This window comes from Marmota monax, unplaced genomic scaffold, assembly GCF_021218885.2.
Source record: "Marmota monax isolate L192 unplaced genomic scaffold, Marmota_monax_Labrador192_F-V1.1 WCK01_AAM20220418_F8-fsc00296, whole genome shotgun sequence".
NCBI classification, from domain to species: Eukaryota; Metazoa; Chordata; class Mammalia; order Rodentia; family Sciuridae; genus Marmota; species Marmota monax.
The window spans coordinates 566,454-586,888 of record NW_026694723.1 but is presented as its reverse complement, the minus strand read 5'-3'; the positions used below and the strand labels follow the sequence as shown (position 1 = coordinate 586,888).

At 52.8% G+C, this 20,435-nt stretch overlaps 1 protein-coding gene across 3 annotated transcripts in view; it reads right to left on the bottom strand.

The window, feature by feature from the left end:
- Ksr1 (kinase suppressor of ras 1) overlaps positions 1-20,435 on the bottom strand; it is a 149,711-nt gene that overhangs the window by 70,207 nt on the left and 59,069 nt on the right. For all 3 annotated transcript variants that reach the window (XM_046424004.2, XM_046424002.2, XM_046424003.2), the window contains exon 2: positions 1,007-1,147. In XM_046424004.2, the coding sequence (XP_046279960.2) occupies positions 1,007-1,147 (141 nt within the window). The remainder of the gene's footprint in view (positions 1-1,006; positions 1,148-20,435) is intronic.

Here is a 20,435-nt window from a genome sequence, read left to right as displayed (position 1 = left end):
TGGGAACAGAAGAAGTGACTGTGTCCCCTTCTCTTTCTGTTTTCCAAAGTATCCATATATAATGAATTTGTGTTATTTTTTCATACAACAGCTAGAGTCCAACTTTTCTTGTTCTTTTTCTTTTTTTCCCTCTCCCAAATACTGGGATTTGAATCCAGGGGTGTTCCACCACTGAGCTATACCCCCAGCTCTTTTCAAAACTTTTTAAAAAATTTTTTGAGACAGCTCAGTTGTTGAGGTTTGGACTCAAACTTGCAATCCTCCTGCCTCAGCCTCCCGAGTCTCTGGGATTATAGGAGTGTGCCACCACTCCCAGCACGAATAGATCATTTTAATTTTAGTATGAAAATAGTGCATTGACAAGACCTGAGTGGGGACATTATTTCTGCCAAGCACTGATTTTCTTATGCTCCATAAGCACTGCTACCCCTGATACCTGGCACTGCACACTCTCCGTGTGTAGTGGTTGATCAGTAGGTTGGTGGGTTGCATGAGAAGACAAAATAAAGGGAGGAAGACAACATGTTGTAGCAGAAGAGTAGACTGAGACTTGTTTCTAAACTCCAAAGCTACCACTTACCAGCTGTGTGATTTTAAACAAGTTGCTTAATCATTCTGGGCTTTCATCTCCTCAAGAACAAAATAGCAAAAATGTTAATAACTTCTCTATAGGATTTTGTGAGAAGGGATACTATGTTTTTAAATACTATGTAGCATCTGCTACACAGCCAAAGCTTGCAGAAAAACTGGCTATTGTCACTGTGATAAGCGAATGCATGACCAGCACAGTCAGGCTACCTTATTTATAAGGCTGTAGCCCCCAGGACACTTACTGGAACCACATTGACACTAGGGCCCAGCCGGCTGCTGCTGTCACCCCCTCCTGCCATCCTCTCCCCAAGATCAGAGAGCATCTTCCCTTGGTCCTAGCCTGGGTGAAGCTCGCCCAGGGTTTGTGCGCCGCATCTTCTTTTGACCCCTCACCCCCGCCCCCTGAGCTGCGTACCTGTGCCACCTCGGGCCTCACGTTGAAGGTATCCAGCCAGTCGCTGAAGCGCGGGTAGCTGTTGAGCTCGGGGGTCCTGTCGCTGGGGAGCACGCTCAGCTTGCACTGCCGCTGCTTGCAGATGTAGCGCACCAGCTTCGCCTGCGGGGAGTCCAGGAGAGGGGGGGTCATGTTCATGGGTGGCAGAAGCAAGCAGGCAGCCCCAAGTGAGCACGGCCCAGGGGGGCCTGTCCTGGTCCCTTTTGCAGCCACTCACAGAACAAACAGGAAGAAGGGCCCAGTGGAGCAGGCAAGGAACCCAGGAGCCACCCACCACCCCATGCTGCACCTGAGGATGGCCATGGCGGCCCTGCCCTCCGGCCCCTGCTCCCCGGGGAGGAAAAGAGCAAGAAGGGTCAGAACAGAGCCCGGTTAGATGGACACAGGCCCTCTGCCTCGTGGGGCAGCAGAGCTGGAAACGGACACCATGGGAGATGTGGGGGCTTGGGGAGGACAGGCCACCTTCCAACCAGGACACTCAGCCTAGCTTCAGGCTGCCAGGGTTGGCATCCAGGGCTCAGTCACACGCCGGCGCTGTAGCTTTGGACAAGTTACCTAATCCCAGGAAAGCCTCTGTTTCCTCCTCCAGAAAATGGGATAATAACAGAAGCTCCCTCTCAGTGAAATTAAGAGGAGACACAGCACCTAGCACACACCCCGCGCATGTGACTACCCAAAGTGCTGGCTGTGACCGCTGGTGAGAGCCCCAGAATCCAGGTCTCCGAGTAGGCATTCTGGGATTCACACCCGAAAAGTTCACAAATTCCAGACAGTGGACAGACTGAGGCCAAATGACAAGCAATGGCTCCAATTGGTGCCCCATGCTGGATGGAGGGAGGTGGTGGCAAGACACACAGGAGGGGACACCTGGGATTGGCTGTACAGATGGGGATTGTTCCAGCAGGAGGTCCCCCAGGAGACTCTGCAGGTAGAGGTGAGCTCACCACCCAAAGAGAACCAGGGAGCCGCCTGGCTTGACCAAGATGAAGTGACCCAGAGACCAGTAAGAGCTTCATGAGGTGGTGACAAGACTCTAGTGGCCTGACTTCCAAGCTTCCCCCAAAGGTAAGCGCCACCTTCAAAGTCTGGCACAGGAATCTGCCCCTTGGAGACATTCCCAGGTCCCACTGCCCTGTTCAGCAGGCTGCTGTCTGGCTGACTCATCCCTTCTCCTTTCATCTGTAAACTGCTCAGTATACTTCTCTAAAGAACAAGGACTCTTGTTAACGCACACGCTAAAAAATTCATCATTTTAAGCCAGGTGTGGTGGCGCACACCTGTAATCCTAACAGCTCAGGAGTCTGAGGCAGGAGGATCCTGAGTTCAAAGGCAGCCTCAGCAATGGGGAGGCCCTAAGTAACTCAATGAGACCCTGTCTCTAAATACAATACAAAAAAGGGCTGGGATATGGCTCAGAGGTTAAGCGCCTCTGGGCTCAATCCCTGGTACAGAAAAAATAATAATAATAATAATTTTATATTTCAAGTATCTAAAAAGGCTCCCAATTCCTGATAAGGACAGAAGTTTACAATCAATCATTTTGGGACCATGAACACCTTTAGTGGTCTGGGGAGGCCCTTATCTCTAAGAATAAGGCTTGTTCCCCCACCCACTTTATAGTACTGGGGATTGAACCCAGGAGGGCTCTACCACTGAGCTATATCCTCAGTCCTTTTAAATTTTATTTGGAGAAAGGCCTTGCTAAGTTGCTGAGGTTCTCCTCAAATTTAAGATCCCATGGCCTCAGCCTCCTGGCTCGCTGGGAAAATGTGTGTACCGCAGCACCCAGCAGAACAATACTTGTTAAATGCATACAACAAAAATCAGTTATATTTAAATTTATTTTTCAAGATACTACTTAATATTGTGATGGAGTAATAAAAGCTTCCTGGTTTTTTTGTTTATTTTGTTTGTGGTGAGGATTGAACCCAGGGCCTTGTGCATGCGAGGCAAGCACTCCACCAACTGAGCTATAGCCCCAGCTTTAAAAGCTTCTTTATTAAAGTCTTAAATAATATCTAACAGTGAGTCTTATAGTTGTAACAAAATTTGGGCCAGATAGCTTTTTCCACAACTGTAACGAGGTATGAAAATATCTGGGACCCCTCCAGGTGGCTGAGTCCAGGTATCTGCTGACTGTACCTTGTCACCTACAACCTGATTAGATGACAGACTAAACTTCAGGTAAGGTGAAGGGAAATAAAGGTGCAGTTTTATTTCTGATCCATCTTCATGGACCCCCCCTAATTTCTACCCACAGACCCCAGACGGAGAACCCCCATGGTTAAAGGGATGTGAGTGTGAAATGAGAACTGTAATGACAATAAAAACCAGCCACCATGTCACCCCTTCTGGAATTTCCCCCAGACTCCAGTTCGGTCCTACCGCCAATTTAACAACCCTGATTGAGCCCTCCTGGGGTCACTGGCTGCAAACCCTGTAAATCCTGCTCCGTTCAGGGTGCCAGAAGGGTCAGGAGCACGTGGGAGCCACTGCTAGAGAGGGGACACTCTGCTGTATGGTTCTGATGGGTGGCAAGGGCACCAACACAGAGGCAAGGCCAGGGCATGCCTGCGGCTGGAGCCAGTGCCGCCCAGGGCAGACATCCCTAATCCAACACTGCACAGGCTTCCAATGTGACCAGACATTGCTAATCCAACACTCTGTGCTGAGGCTCACTGCTACCAGTAGCCACATGGGAAGTCCATTTGGTAGTCTATGAGGAAACCTGAGCCTCTGGGAACATTCTTCAGGATAAACATAATTGTCACAAATGTCACTTTTATCCGGAAAGTCTAAGTAGGGGGACTCACATCTGTCTTTCAGGTTCCTACTCATCCTTCCCAGTATAACCAGAGGCAAATTCCAAAATTGGGGCCCAGCCTCCCCTACCAGGATCATCTCCATTCCACCCCACCCCTGTCTCTGCCCCACCTCCAGGCACACACCCACCTACCAGCTGTTCCTCAAATACTTGCCTAGTTTCCTACCCTGGGGCCTCTGCTCAAAAACGTCCTTTCTGTCCAGGGGACCCTCCCTTCACCAAACCCTTTCCAGGCCCAGTCAGGATTAGAATTTCGTTCCCCTCTTGGCAACAGTCGCCCAGACAGTGGTGGACCTCACACTCGAGCTGACAGCTCTCAGTGGGTTCCTCCCACAGACCTGAGCTCCCAGGCACGAGACCACACACACTTCTGAGCTGAGCAGAGCCAGGTTCAGATCTGTCATTTACAGTTGTGCAACCTCAAGAAAGTTAATTGACTTCTCTGAGTCTTGGTTCACTCCTCTGCAAGATGGGAATGACTCGCTCATACTGAACTCTAGGATGGAAACCCCCAAATGACAAGGTCAGGTCCCTCATCATCCATCAGAGGAGGAACTGTGTCCTCCCCATGCATATCTGTCCTCATGTGCCTGTCACTACATCTGCAGTGACACGTGCTCCCGACACGTGTTCATAAACGGCAGAGGAAGGAGACACGCTTTGTCCCCATGTTTCCCACAGCCAGTCTATCCCTCTGCTCCCGATGGCTCTGAAGCCACAACTGCAAACTCAAAACCAGTCGTTTCCACATTAACTGAAAAGGCTGGGCTCCTGGCGCGATCCATCTGTCACCAGCATGGGGGTTCTCAGGCCACCCCTCTGGGAGGGATTGATAACATATCTGTTCTGCACAAGACTTTGGCCATGGCTGGCCAATACACACAACAGCCAGTTTAGCTTGGCCAGTACGAGGTCTTCTCCAGTTCAGTCCCTTCCAACCTACCCATCATCCCTTGCAGCTTCAAGACACTCATCCACCCTGCCAGACAGGCTCTTCCCAGGGGGCCCTCGGCCTCCAACTCAGCTGAGACACCCCTTTCTCCAGGAAGCTTCCACAGCCCTCCAGGCACTAGACCAGATTATGAATGTCAGTTCTAATTTTTTTTAACCTGTCTGCTTCCTTCTTTAAGTTGAAATCCCGGAGAGACCAGAGGCCCCAGTCTGAATTCCAGGTCACTACCAGATTCCCCAAGAAGCAGCACAGTGCCTGGCACACTGTTTGCCATTTTAGACCCTTGGTTGAATGAGACGGCAAGGTGAACACGCAATGCATGCTGGAGCTTAGACAGGTTCCAGGTTTATCAAAATGCCATCGGGAAAACAAATGCCCAGTGGGAAAATGATGAATCAGAAGCATCTCAAACACCACAACAAGTTCCCCAGAAAAGGAACGAGAGGTTTGTTTGTGTGGTGTTTTGTTTTGCAGTGTGGGAGATTTGAACCCAGACCTCACACGTGTTAGGCAAGTGCTGTCCCATTGAGCTACATCCCCAACACCCCCTTTTTACATTTTATTTTGAGATAGCATCGCTAAGTTGTCCGGGGGCGCGGGGGTGGGGGTGGCGCTCAAACTTGTGATCCTCCACAGTCTCCCAGGTTGCTGGGACTGTAGGTATGCACAATGCCCCCAGTTTGTCCTCCCTTTTTTTTTTTCTTAAAACTGTTAGAGATCCCTGCTAAAGAGCCCAAGGAAGGTCCAAAGGCAGGTCTGTGCAGAGTACGAAGTGACTCCTCACTGCACCCAAACAACGCACACACCCAGCCAGCCACGCCGAGGAACCGGGAAGACGCCAGTGCACGGTGGCCCTTTAGCTAGTGGGTCTCAAGTCCTGGCAGCCGCTGCCACCTGCAGACCTGGGTTCAGCTGAGGAGCACGGCTCCCCTGACTCCCAAAGGATGGATCCCTGGCGCACAGCGGCTCCCCATTACAGAGAAATAGAACTGCTCTTCACTCTGCAGAAAGCCCTGGCGTTCACAGATGGACCAAAGGCTACTTTCCCAGACGAAAGGCAGCGGGGCCAGCCAGGCCAGCCCAGGGGCCCGCCAGGAGAGCTTCCATCCGCGGCATCGTCCTCTCTGAACCACAAAAACCGTAAAATATAAATTTTCCCCAATAGAAAAGCACCTTTGGTTCCAGCGATGGGACCTGCAGCCAGGGGATCGGGAGGACTCTGGCTGCAGAGGGGGGCTTGGGCTGCAAGTGCAGTCTCCCGGCCCCAGTATGCCTTGTCTTTGGGAGCGTGTGCCCACCCCTCCCTCGACACTCAGCCCGGCTCCAGGGAAAACTGAAGAGCCCACGAGCGGGCTGCGGGTACCACCCGATCCACTGTGCACGGAAGGTAGCCCGACTGCGACACCCACGCTCCAGTCCAGCTTTGACATTTAGCTGAGTTTCAGTCTCACTTATAAAGAGAGTGTCAATTTATAGAGAGTGGGGCCAAGTGAGCTGCCACTTACATAAGTGCTCCGCACAAGCAAGAAAAATAAAGTTCCCCCACGTCACCGTTGGTTACTTCAGTCACACCCATGAGGCAGCACAGCTCCAAGAGGAAAACCTCGAGCTCAAAGCCCCTCGCCACTGCACAGGCAAGAGACGCCAACCTGTCGGCCTCGGTTTTTCCATCCGTAAAATAGGGTTGATTTACTTAAAAGCTGCTGTGACCGCTCACCTGAGACAATATGGATGTAAAATATTCAGCAAAATGCCTGGATTGAGGGAGATGCCTGCTCAGTGGTGGCTGTGGAGGGTGGTGTCCTCATCAAGTTGTCCTTAGGTCCCCTCTTATGACCTCCTGGGCAGGAGGGACCACATGAGTGAGATCAAGCTATATAAGATGCTAAGGATGCTGAAAGCTAGTGGTGGCCTCAGGGATGATGCAGGTGGAACCCGCGGATCAGGCACATTCATTTGAAAAGCAGGACCTGGGCTGGTCCAGTTAGCTCCAGGGAATTGGAGCCCTTAGGGGCCCTCAGGGCCCTCGCCTCTGCCCTCAGCACCAGAGGGCATGACCTTTTGTGGAATGTCATCAGCTTTGGGAATGCTGCTTGCCCAGAAGAGCACCTGCACCCCTAACCTGGCCTCCTCACCAACCTCGAATGTCACCTGCCACTCCAGCAGCTCCAAGCATGATCTGATCACCAGCCTCCCCAATGGCAGCTGCCAAGAGCCTCACTTTAGTGATGGTGAGACCTGGAATCATCCCTGAAGAGCGTGGGCCTAGCAGAGTGGACGTGGTGCAGAGCGGACACCAGCCAGGCCTCACCCAAGCACACGCCAGCGAGTGAGAGAAACTTCCACAGGGAAAAGAAGCCGCTCCTGGAACTGCCAGCATCCCCCGAGACATGGAGGCCTGACCCATCTGCTCCCTCCAAGCTGATCTGGGAGGCCAGCTCCTTGAGGCCACAGAACCACCCACGTCTTGGAGGCTACCAGAGAGAGCTGGAGCCACAGCAGTGGCCACCCTGCCTCCCAAAGAGAGGCTATGCCGGCTGGGAGAGGCTTCCCAGCAGAAGGCTCTTGCAGGCTTCCACGGGGTGGATGGCTGGCTGGGGACCAGCCCTTGTCATAGACCGGACGAGGGGTCAGTGGTAACAGGCGAGCATGCCACCCCTGAGCACAGTGTGCCCACGCCTCCCATTGCGCCTGGGGCAGCCAGCCACGCCATTAGTTCACTGCTACACTCCCCAAAAAGGAGGCAGCGGGTCGGCTGCCAGGCAGACCTCTGCTCAACCCTGGGCACCATCAGTTACCAGCTGTGTGGGAGAGACTAGTTTAATTTTTAGTTGTAGCTGGACACAATACCTTTACTTATTTATTCTCATGTGGTGCTGAGGATCGAACCCAGGGCCTCGAACGTGCTGGGTAAGCGCTCTACCGCTGAGCCCCAGCCCCAGCCCCAGCCCCAGAGACTAGTTTAATTTATCTCAGTCTCCTCATCTGTGAAGTGGACCACCGAATTCACTGCAGACTCCAGTCTGCGAGTGCTTGGTTCAGCGACCAGAGCACATAAAGTGCCCCCAAAACAGGACCCTGTGAGCACCACCCTGCTCAGCCCACCTCCTCCTCAGTGAACAGAAGCCTCCAGACCTTTGGTGGGGTCACCAGGTCACACCCTGCCCAGGCTTTCTTGCACCTCTGCAGAAAACACCTCTTTCCCGACAACACACTTTGCAAACCGAGTCAAACTCCACCCTGAAATTGCAGGGTCTGGTTGGGGGAGGTCCCTTCTGTGGGTGACAACTCACAAATCCATAATATGGGCTTGTAACCCTAATGCTGCCTTGGACGTAGGCTACTACAGAACCCGCTCAGTGGCCCAAGTCTCTGTGTCTCTAAAGCAGGGCAGGAGATTGATCTGTGGCGACAGATGTGACAGATGTTGAAACAGACAAATGAATCCCAGGCACAGGCTGAGACGGAGGCCAGATTCCCATGTACAGCAGCAGACTCCCTCAATTATGGAAATCACGTCGATACTCAATTATCAATCAGGTAGAGTTAATAAGCTCCATCAGCCAGATGCAGTGGTGCATGCCTATAATCTCAGAGGCCCTGGAGGCTGAGGCAGGAGGATCACAAGTTAAAGGCCAGCCTCAGCATCTTAGCGAGGCCCTCAGCAACTCAGTGAAACCCTGTTTCAAAATAAAATATTAAAAAGGGCTGGGGATGTGGCTCAGTGGCTAAGCACCCCTGGGTTCAATCCCTGGCACCAAAAACAAACAAACAAAAAAATATAAATCTCCATCTGTATTGTCCCACAGCCCTTCTCTCCATTGATCCTCAATGAAAACTCCAGGAGGTAGGAATGAGAGTAGGTGTCTGACAGCACATGGTGACATCCTACTCTTCAGAAATCTCAGAGCTGGCCATGTCCCTGATAACTGTCATTCCCTTCACAAAATACAGTCCTGTGTAACTGAAAACATTATAGACTCCTCATGATCTTTGTCAAGATCTGTGTACTCAAGGTTGAGAGCAAAACAGGGGGACACTGGGTGCTAGGCAGCCAGTGAGGCTAAGGAGGCCTGCTCACCCTGCAGGTGGTGACGCACACCATTCTGATTCCCTTCTTGGCACCATGACACGCTGTTTATTATTTATTGGTCACTCAGAAATAGTGAAACCACTGTGTTAAAGCCCCCAAGACACACGGGTGTGTTTTATTATGTCCACCTTACAAATGAGGACACCGAGGCACCAAGAGCTTTATGACTTTTTTTTTTTTGAGTCTAGTGGCTAAAGAAGGGATTTAATTTAAACGCTCCTGTCTCTATGTGCCACACCATCTCCCAAAATAATGACCTCTGCTACTTTCAGCTCTTATCTCCTCCACGCTGCTCTGAATGGGACAAGCAGAAAGGCGGGGGGGGGGGGAGACAGGGGGACCTTCCTTTCTTGTAACCCAAAGCCCCAAATCCAGCAATACCCAGACTGTTCCAGTCGGCAAACCCTGTGATAAAAGCTGCAGTCTTCACCACGCCCTCCTGGATCTAGTCACACAACAAGGTGACGGCCCCTGCCCCTGACCTGTAAGGACCTACCTTTGAGCTACACCTGAGCCCTGATTCCAAATGAGCACTAAATTCCTGAAAACCACCACGGGCCTGCCTGGTCCTGTGGCCACCCGTTTCAAGATCCCAGCCGGCTTTGCAAAGTGAGGTGCAGCCCCTGGTGGCCAGCCTGCTCAGGCACCCCTTTCTTCTCAGTCTGCTCAAGTGCTCTAGTAGGCAGGGACAGCTTCTGGGCCAGTTTCAGCTCACCAGCACCCACAGGACCCTGCCTCCTTCCTCTCAGGTAAGTGGACACCCCATGGTCCTTGGGAGTGCCAAGTCCCCATCTGTAGCATCCCAAACCTCTGGCAGTCCCCAAAGCTCTCAGGACTTCCTCCAGCTGTCCCTTCAGGGTCCCTGATGCTGCGGCCCCTGTCCCTTCCCCTTCTCCGCTGTCCTGCCCAGGCCTCAGGGTTGATGTTCCCTTACGTCCTCCATCTCCTCCCCAAAGCTGGAGGGTGCTCCTGGGGACTGTCAGCCAGCCTAGCCAGCTAAGCAGTCTGGCCTGGACGCCACGGCCAACTTGTTGCAAAATGATGTCTGAGAACGTAAAGAGGCCCTGGGGGTCACCGGGCCGCGGACTGACCTCGTGCTTACACTCAGAGGGCACCAGAGGCCACCCTGGGCTCTAAGCATACCCCTTGAGGGTCCCCAGAGGGGCTGACGCTAGCAAGCTCAGGGGCAGAATGAGGGAGCACCCGGGAAAGTGGGGCAATGAGGGGAGAAAGGAGGAGCAACCTCGGTCCCCACACGGGCGTTTCGCAACAGCCACCCGCCGCCCGCTGTCCTGGGGAAGCTGCCAGACGTGTGCATTTCTGCAGAGGCAGCCTCCCTGCCAAGCCTCCCACCAGCAATCCTCCTTGACGTCAAACTCGGGAGTCGGGGAACTTCAAACACAAACAAACAAGTCTGCCCCAGACCACAAGCAGAGACGTTCCCAAGGAGGCTGGGGTGAGAGCAGCCGCAGCTGGGACCCTGGGACTGGGGCTCCCCGCCCTGCCCCGGGCTCCCCAGGGCTGAACTCCAGACCTGACGACAGGCTGCAGATACGAGCCTCGGCCCAAGGCTGGGACAAAGCCAGGTCACTCTTTGGCCTTTGTTGATGGGTGTGAGTGCCTGCCAGGGCCAGGGGGTGGGCACGCAGGGACCTTGTCCTGAAGCACTGATAAGTCAGCTAGCTCCTCTGCGCCAGGAGCACCCTCATAGTCAGGGAAAGGAGGCCTGGTGGGTTAGAAGCCCTCACCAAGTTTCCTAGGAAACCGGGGACAGGAGTGGGGCAGGGGAGAGGCCAAGGATAAGACTTTCCTTTGAGACACCTGCTGCTCCATCTGATGCTGATGGAGTCTGTGAGTTACAACAGGACTCTAAGAAGGAAGTCACCTGGCCAGGTAAGGTGGCACACACCTGTAATCCCAGCGACTCGGCAGGGTGAGGCAGAAGGATCACAAGTTCAAGGCCAGCCTCAGCAACTTAGCCAAGCTTGTCTCAAAAATCAATAAATAAAATTTGAAGAGCCAAGGGTGAGGCTCAGTAGTAGAACGTTCCTGCGTTCAATCTTCAGTACACACACACACACACACACACACACACACATAGACACACGGCATTTGCCTGACCTAAATGTCCTAAGACAGCATCTACCTGAGAAGCCAACAGCAAAACAAAAAACTGCTCTTAGACCAGTGCAGTGACACGCACCTGTAATCCCAGCAGCTCAGGAGGCTGAGGCAGGAGGATGGCGAGTTCAAAGCAGCCTCAGCAAAAGCGAGGTGCTAAGCAACTCAGTGAGACCCTGTCTCTAAACAAAGTACAAAAAAATAGGGCTGGGGGTGGGGCTGGGGTTGGGTGCCCCTGAGTTCAATCCCTGGTACTGCCTCCGCCCATAAAAATGCTCTTCAGCAAGCAACACTGACCTTCAAAAGACCTTGAAATAATCTGCCTTGGGTCTTTCAAAGTTTGCTTCCTGCCGCAATTCAATAGGATGAGCCCTGCACCTGCTCTGTGTTCTTAGTGCCAGCAGTCCTTAAGGACCAGGGGGACAAACTGGGCTAAGTCACCAGTGGGAAAACAAGACACCCACTCTCCCCCCCAACTCCCCTGGGCTGAAGTGACTGCACAAGGTGAGGGAAGAGGCACGTTCATCCTTCATCCAGTCTCTCAACAGCCAGCAAGTATCCTCCCCAGAGATTCCAATACAGTGGTGGTCCCACCAACATGGTCTACAGCTTGAGGGACTCATGGGTAGGGGCCATGGTGTGTCCACAGACGCACCAGACTGGGGGATGTGGGAGGCCACGCAGCGGTCAGAGGGGTACGCCCACCCTCTGCACATCCATGACACAGCGGCCTCAGTGCCCAGTGTTTCTGCTGGGAAACCAAAGGGACAGTGGCCCAGGTGTCAGGGCTCATAACCAGATCCCTCATCCACAGAGCCTGGATGCCCATTCAGAGGTTCCACGTGGCCGTCTGAAGTTCAGCAGGCCTACGGGACACAGCCACAGAGCTGGCCTACTCCTGAGCTCCTCAATAACAACAGGTGACCCTGGAGAATTCCTGACCCTCCACAGTGGAAGGGACCTGGTGTGAAGTACCAAGCAGATACCTAGAAAAAGGCAGAGGCCGCACCTAATGGCAAAAATGAAGCCTGCCCCTACCTGTCCTCAAGTGTCCCTTCCAGGGAGGGTCGGGGAAAGGCAAGGTACTTCAAACTCTGACCAATCAGCACCTGCCACGAGTAGGCGAGGAGGAGATCGTGCTGGATGCTGGACAGAGAAATGGACTTCCTTTCAGCGCACGTGACTATTGGCTTAGCAACTGAGGTCATCACAGAAAAGGATGTGCAGAGGGTCAGGGGTCAAGGGCAGGTGAGTGCCTGACACTAATGCCAAGACAAGTCCCCTGAGTGATAATGGGTGCCCCCTAGGCATGGCTCATTATCTACCTAGTATCCACTCCTGGCTGCTTCCCCGCTCACAGAGCCCACCTGTGTCTGGGGTAGCACCATGGCCGGGGGTGAACTGGTCTGAGTCCCCTTACACTGTAGGCCCCACAGCCGCAGCCTCAGAGATTCCGATACAGTTGATCTGGGTGGTTTCCCAGCAGGGCTGTCATGATGACCCATTCGCCACTTCTAATATCCCTACATGTGACAGCTCTGGCTATGTTTGCTGGGGAACTGCAGAGAAGACGTGGCACAATCTCTGAGGCTGCCCACACCACCTGCCCCCTTTGAAGATGGACAGCGGCAGCAGCTATCTTGCAACCATTAGAACAGCCAAGAGTTGCCCAGAGAACCAGAGAATCATTGCTGCCAACATCACTTGTGTTGAATCAGTGCAGGCATGCCACCAACTCCAAACTTCTTATTTGTAGGAGAAACATAATGGCCTGTTTAAGTTACATTTCTATAATTTGCGACAAAAGTAGTCCTTTCTAACATTTATTAAGGCCACTCTATTCCAAACCTCCTTCTAAGACTGATGTTTCCTGTTGGCTTCCAGAAAATCTACAAGAGGATAAAGAGGGGCCTCCTCTCATTTGGAGGGGGGCCACCTGCTATCCAAAAGTATTCTTCCAAAAGTTCTTCAAAATTCCAAGGAGCAGTTAATTTTTTATAAAGTTCAATCTATCGGTATTTTTGTTGGTTTTTACTTTGTGCTTTTTATCTCCTAAGAAATCTTCACCAGGCCCACATCCACAAAGATGTTCTCCTAGAAGTTTCATAATGTGATCTTTTTTGTATAGGATCCGCCTTTGAGCTAATTTTTTTTTTATTCCAGTTCTAATTTTACCACAACTGTTTTTTGTTTTTTTAATTGACATTCCGCTGTGCTGGGCTGCGGTATGCATTCCATACGTATTATCTAATAACCACATTAATCCTCTGACAGGTACTATTACTAATCTCATTTTACAGATGAGGAAACAGGCTAAGAGCATTACAAATACTCCAAAAAAAAAAAAGGCCCCTCATGTACTACAATCCATTTAGAGTACCTTCAAGTCTATTACACAGGACCTGGAGTACAGGACATTGGCTTGACTAAAGAGGGGACTGAGGCGGAGTCCTGGTTGTTTTAACTAGCCTGATGCAATTCCTGCTGCTTGGGAACACCCCTCCCTCCAGCACCCCTGCTCTTAGACACCGGGTAACTCGATTTCCAGCGGTGCACACAGTCCGGGGGGTGGGGGGGATGAAGCAAGACACTCAGGGTCTTGCACAAGCTACAGAAAAAGGATGGGGGAAGAGCCCCTGCTCTTGGCAATGGGTGTTAAGAATTGTCCTTCCCCATCAGGGGGCTCCTGGATCGTCTGAGGCTGTGATGTAAGCGTAGACCATTTTGGTGGAGTAAGGATGGCCCTCGAGTATTTCATAGTCTATTAGTCTATCTCCTCTCCCTGGAAATCTTGGTTGGTCTGGGGCTGTTTGGTCCACCAGGGTCCAGAGTCTTCCGGAACCCAGGCCACAAGGAGCTGTGCATGCAGAGGTGGGGGGCACGCCAGCTGAGCCCAGCCTGCCAGCTGCCCCATCAAGGCATCAGGTGTATAAGTGGGGCTTCCTCGGACCTGCCACACCAGGAGAGGTGACACTACCTGGAGGGCACCACCTCAGTGCCACGCAGGTCTCTGTCCTCGCCGATCCCCAGGAGACTGCCCAGAGCAGAAGGCTGGAGTGGGTGGAACCCCGAGAAGGCCTCAGAGAAAAGGTGATCCCTAGAATGAGTTCAAAGGGTCACGGTGGGGTGGGGGAGGGGCACACACAGATGGGGGGTGGGGGGACATGGCATGTGCAAGGACCACAGTCAGGAATGAACTTTCTTTTTAAGGGTGTAGTGTGTAGAGGGGAGGGGGAGGGGACCAAGAGCAAAGTGGCCCAGGACCAGCTCGTGCAGGTTCTAGAAAGCTCTGGGTAGTTCCTGCCATCTGCACTCTGTCTCCCAGACGTGGGGAGGAAGTGCTGGAAGAAACGTGATCAGATTCGCATATTTGAACCATCATCATTCTGGAAACCATGTGGAGGACAGATGGAAGTGGGCGTGGAGAATCGAGAGACAGGAAAATCAATTAAGAAGCCACCGCGATTCAGCAAATGATGAGAACAAAAGGTAATTTAGCGAGTGGCGAGTGGTGTGGGTGGAAAGGAAGGGGCAGATTCAAGAGATGTTTTATTAGCATTTTTACTATGAAGACAAGACTTCCCTTCTTGCTTGTCCAGGGAATTTCTGGCATACCAGTCCCCTGGAATGCAGGAAGCCGAAGCGCTGAGTTTCTCCAGCCAATGAGACAACCACGCAGAGCCCCGCTTGTTGCTTGATTTACTAGAACTTGGCGCTTTGTGGGAGAGGAGGCCTTTGGCGGCAGGCCTGGCCTGGCAGGGCACAGCCTAGGGGCAGCAAACTGCCCAGGTGGTCTCCCTCCACAGCTGAGCAATGCACCTGCTTCCCTCCCAGGCAGAGGGGACCTTGAACTTCTAAAGAGCAAAAGACACTGCTCCATCAGGGCCGCCTTCCACTCTCCCCTGCAGCCCCAGAGCAGGGTCAGACGGGACTGGACACAGCTGCACCTGCCAGAGTGGTCGCACTCTACAGGGCCTTCTCCAGGCTGGAGCTGACCATGCCTCCCCAACCCATAAGAGAGGGAGACAGACACAGAGACCCTGACCCATCCATCTCCCTCAACTCAATTGGAGAGATCACAGGGATCAGAGTCAGACAGACCCAAGTTCAAATCTCACTCTCAACTGTCATTTGCACAGGGGGGCAAGTGACAGAATGTCTCTGAGCCTCATTTAGTCAACGAGGGGGAAAGATTGGCCTCAAAAGATCACAGAGCAGACAAAATGATACAGCGCAGGTCTGGTGGCCAGCAAATATTTGTTTGTAATTTCCTTCACTGCAGCCTTAATCATGGGGAAGGTCATGCCTTTGCCTGTGGACGGGAGACCAGGTGAGCAGGGGAGACTTCAAAAGGGTTGAATGAAGGTCTTTGTCAACGGATGGATCTGCTGGTGTGTCGGCAGGCTCCCCACAGGACAGGCAGAGCACCCCACCATGGAAACAAACACCTTGCACACGAGGGCTGACGGCACCCTGTTTGCAATCCACAGTGCACCTGAGGCCTAAGGAGCCCCTCTGACACCAAACACCCTCGCTGCATTTCAAATATGACCAAAGTGACCCACCAGTCACAGGACTGTCCATTCTTGCAGCTTTAGGAGCATTTTAGAGAGACATCTCATCTGATCCTCACCCCAAAAATGGTTAGGACATTTTATTTATTTATTTTTGGTACTGGGGACTGAACCCAGCGGTGTTTTACCAGTAAGCCACATCCTCAGCCCTTTTTATTGTTTGAGACAGGGCCTACTAAGTTGCTGAGGCTGGCCTCAAGCTTGTGATCCTCCTGCCACAGCCTCCTGAGTTGCTGGGGTTACAGGCGTGTGCCACTGTGCCGGGCCATCACCATTTTATACAGTGAGAAACCAAGGCTCAGAGGTGGCACAGCCAAAGCCATCCAATACGGAACCAGCGTCACATCCACCACACACTCCTCCCCCAAAGGAAAGCATGATTTTTATTTTTTAAAAAATATTTTTAGTTGTCAATGGGCCCAATACCTTTAGTCATTTATTTATTTTTATGTGGTGCTGAGGATCGAACCCAGGGCCTCACACATGCGAGCCCCAGCTCTACCGCTGAGCCCCAGCCCCAGCCCAAGGAAAGCAGGATTTTAAGTCCACAGTTGAACACTGAGTCCCATGCAGGGAAGAAAGCAGGGTCTCTTGACAGGGACATCTCTTTGCCTCTCTTTGGAAGGAGTCTTCAAAGGTCATTCAACTAGCCATGGGCTCCTCTATTATAAAATCTTCCAAGCTCTCTCCTTGTGAGACCATTTTATCTGGGCAGCAAAGCATGTGGGGTTTAGATTTTTGTAGAAAAGACCTAAACCCCAGGAATGGAACAGCAGCAAAACCGAGCCAGCCCCAGGTCTGGGAGAGGAAAGAACCCCAGGCGCCCTCTCCAGCGAGCAGCAGCCCGAGGCCGACAGCACCACTTCCGGGAGCACCAGCACCCGGGCTGTCAGCTGTCACTGCCTCCTGTCACCAACGCGATCATCAGGGGGAATGAGAAAGTGCTCTGATAACACAATGTCACTGCTGGGCAATCCCAGGAGCACCAGCCAGAAGCCTAAGAGGGATGGACAGTCAGGTGCTCGGTCAGGAATCCAGCAGACCCAGGCCACTTCCCAGCTCTGCCACTGACAAGCTGCCTCAACTTGGCGCGAGCTACTCCACCCCTCTATGCCTCGGTTTCCTCATCTGTAAAACAGGGGAAGCAGGAGACGTAAAGTGCTTATTAGCACTGGGCGTGGGAGACTGTTAGCACTGGGAGCCACCTCTACCACGACAATTCCCACCTCTAGGTGTCTTTGATGGCAGCCGGAATCTGACTGATTTTTAAGATCTTAAACATGTTCCTGGGTGAGCACACTGACATGGCAAATTCCAAGCTCCCCTCACACATTCCTGACGGGGCAAAGGCAGATGAGGCCGGGTGTGGCTGGAATGTGCTCACCCCAGGGTGGCTTTCCTGAAACTCCCTTGATTCTCAAGAGGCCAAGAGCAGGTCAACAGCCACGCCAGACCAAAGCCCCGAGAGTGACCTGTGCAGATGAGTGAGCGAGGCAAACCAGGACAGCTACTGAGGCACACAGCCCAAGGAAGCCAGGCCAGGAGGGCCCAGCCCATGGGTTGAAACGGGAGCTGTTCACAGGACCTTGGGCGGAGGTGACACAGCTCAATAAGACACACACACACACACACACAGATGCATGCACACGTGCACACACCTGCTAGCCCAGACAAGTTCCAGCCACAGAAGGAATCCATTTTGAAATAAAGACAGGGCAGGCAGCAGGCTGCCAACCTCCCAGAAATCAAGTGATCCCACTCACATGGATAAAGCGCTCATCATGTGCCAGGCTCTGCTTTAAATGCCTTCCACCAACTCGCATGACTCTCCGAGCAGACCCCTGGGACGCGCCCAAACCTTGGTTTGCCCCTCTATGAAATCCCCATTTCATAGAGGGGCAAACCAAGGACAAGGAAGTCAAGTCACGCAGCTAGTAAGGCCCACACTCTTAACCACAAGCCATATCACCTCCCTGAGTGACTGGGATGTGCGGGCACCTTCAGTGCACCAGGCCATTGCTGGCATCTTGGTATGAATACTCTCACTTACAAAGGAGGACCCAGAGGTCAGAGAACCAACCCAACACCGCCCCACTGGTCCGCACCAGAGCCAGCTCACATCAGCAGATGCGCATGCTCTGTGCTGCCCCTCCTGGCTCAGGCACTGAGCTGGACCTAACAGAAGGTCCCCAGCCACAGCCTGTGCTCCAGAGTAGACTCTTCCCACTGTGGTCCAGATGCACTGGGACTCATCATGGACACAGTACACACACCCTGTCCCCCAACCCAGCCAGAACCTTCCAGAAGGTCCAGAGGCCCCAGCAGTACCTGGGAGAGAATCCAGCAGCAGTCATCTCCTCGAGGGGCCTGCAGGTCACATCCTACTCCTTCCTACTGGATGGTAGAAAGAACCAGAACAAGGATCTGGACACACACACACACACACACACAATTTTGCATGAGACCTGATTTTGCTCACACACAGACCTCCAGGCAAGCAAGCAGCCCACACCCAGGCCACACTCCTGCCAGCAGACAGTGCACACCTCATGTTCCCACGGCCCGTTCCCAAGTGACCCGGATCTCATACTCGAGTTAACCCTCCAGGTGCAGGAGACCTACCTGACCTACTGGAGGAACCCCAAAGGGCTCTGCATCTCCTATCCTGTCTGTTTTCTGTGTGGTCCCAGATGTGGCTCCTTTAGGGGAACTCTTAATAAGACACACACACACACACACGCACATGTGCACACACCTGCTAGCCCAGACAAGTTCCAGCCGGACATAGAAGGAACCCATTTCAAAATAAAGACAGGGCTTTACGCCATCTGTCTGTGCAGCCCTCACGGAGGACCGTGACCACCAGCCGGGACTCATGGCAGGACTGGACCCATCTGAGAGACCAGGAATATCTTAAACCCCCCAAATCCTAGAATGTTCTAAGATGAGAAGAGCCTTCAAGGTCATCTCACACAAATGTGTAAATAACCGATGGGGAGAAGGAGGGTCAGGGACCAGCAGCCACTTGGTCACATCACGCAGCATCAGAAGGTGGTGCCGGGGACCCTCTGCAGGCTCCCCCTGGCTGCAGGGCAGAGGCCCGGGTCCTCCTGCTGGGTGAGCAGCCGACCAACTGCCTGTTTCCATTCAGCGAACCAAGGACTGTTTTAAGAAGGTGTGAAAGCAAACTCACTCCATCCAGAGAGCTCAGTTATTGCTACCCCACGGAGGGAGGAGAGCCAGACACAGGGATCAGGTAACCGTCAGGGGCAGATGTGAACCTGGGCGATGCCCCTCTGCAGTCCAAGCCCCACGACGCAGGCAAGCTGCTGCTGGAGGAGGCGGGCTCTGGAGGTCAGCAGCCTGTGGTGCACAGCACCCCACAAGCAAGCTCAGGACAGCTCCATCTCAGCAGCGCCCACAGAGGGTGGCCCCGTCCCCAAGACTCGCCCACACAACCGAGGGAGTAGAGTTCCCCTGAAAGAGCCACATCTGGGACCACACAGAAGACAGACCCAGATGTTCACCATGGATCCCTGCAGGGACCCAGAGCATGTGACCAGGGCCATCTCTCTCCCTTGGCTTGCTGTAGCTTCGCCATGGAGGGGAGGAGAGGCCAAGGGCCTGATTCCGCCAAGCATGAGTCTGCACTCCTGTGTGCGGCCTCCTTGAGGCTCAAGAACTTGAGTTTTCCTCCCGAAAAAGGAAGCCATTTCTCAATGTATTGCTACATGCAGATACTGAGAAACGAACCCAGAGGCCAATGGGGCGCTGGCCCCAGGGAGGGGAGGGGAGGGCGGGCATGGGCCACACAAGAAAGCTGTGCGGGAACCTGTCCATGCAGGGGCCGCTCACAAGAGCCACCCAGGGAAAAGAATGACCCAAGGACCAACGACAGAAGGCACAGCTAAGTGGGTCATGGTAAAACCACTTAATAAAATACGATAAAACCACCAAAGAAGTTTACAAAAACACAGGAAGTTTTTTTTGTGTGTTACTCTGTTGAGTGACAGAGGCGGGACAGGGAGCTGCCTGACACATGGCCACATCTATGTAGGAAAGAATCTTTGCCTGGAAAATGCATCTGAATGAAAACCCTGGATAAATGCCAACCCTGGCCGGATGTGGGGGCCCATGCCTGGAATCCCAGTGGCTCGGGAGGCTGAGGCAGGAGGATCACGAGTTCAAAGCCAGCCTCAGCCAAAGCGAGGCCCTAAGCAACTCAGCAAGATCCTGTCTCTAAGTAAAATATAAAATAGGGCTGGGGGTGTGGCTCAGTGGTTGAGTGCCCCTGGGTTCAATCCCTGGTACCAAAAAAAGAAAAAGAAGAAATTCTAGCCCTGACGTGGGAAGGTTACAGGTAACCATTTTCTTTCTTCTACTTTTCTGTTTTCTGAGTGTTCTGTAATTACCATGCACTGGTTTTATGAGGCTATTACTGGTAATAATACATTTTAAATTGTCAAAAGACGTGGCGGATTCTTTTCCAGCAGGGCAGAAGATTCTGCATGGCCGGTCATCGTCGTCCGGCTTGGAGAGGAGTTGAGCCCAGCCCCATGTCCTGCCTTGCCACCAGGGGTGACTTCCAGGTCCCTCACCTGCCCTGCTGGGTCTGGAGGTGCAGCGAGACCTCACTGGTTCCCAGGGAAAGAGGAGGGAAGGAAGAGAAGACCTGGATGACGCAGCATTAGACTCGTTTTGCTGAAATGTGTGGGGCTTTTTTTCATTTATTTATTTTTTAAATGAACAGCATGTGTTCGTCTGTCCTTCCATTCAAGAGTCTGGAATCCCTATTGGTGACCAGGCCAAATAATTCAGAAATGGGT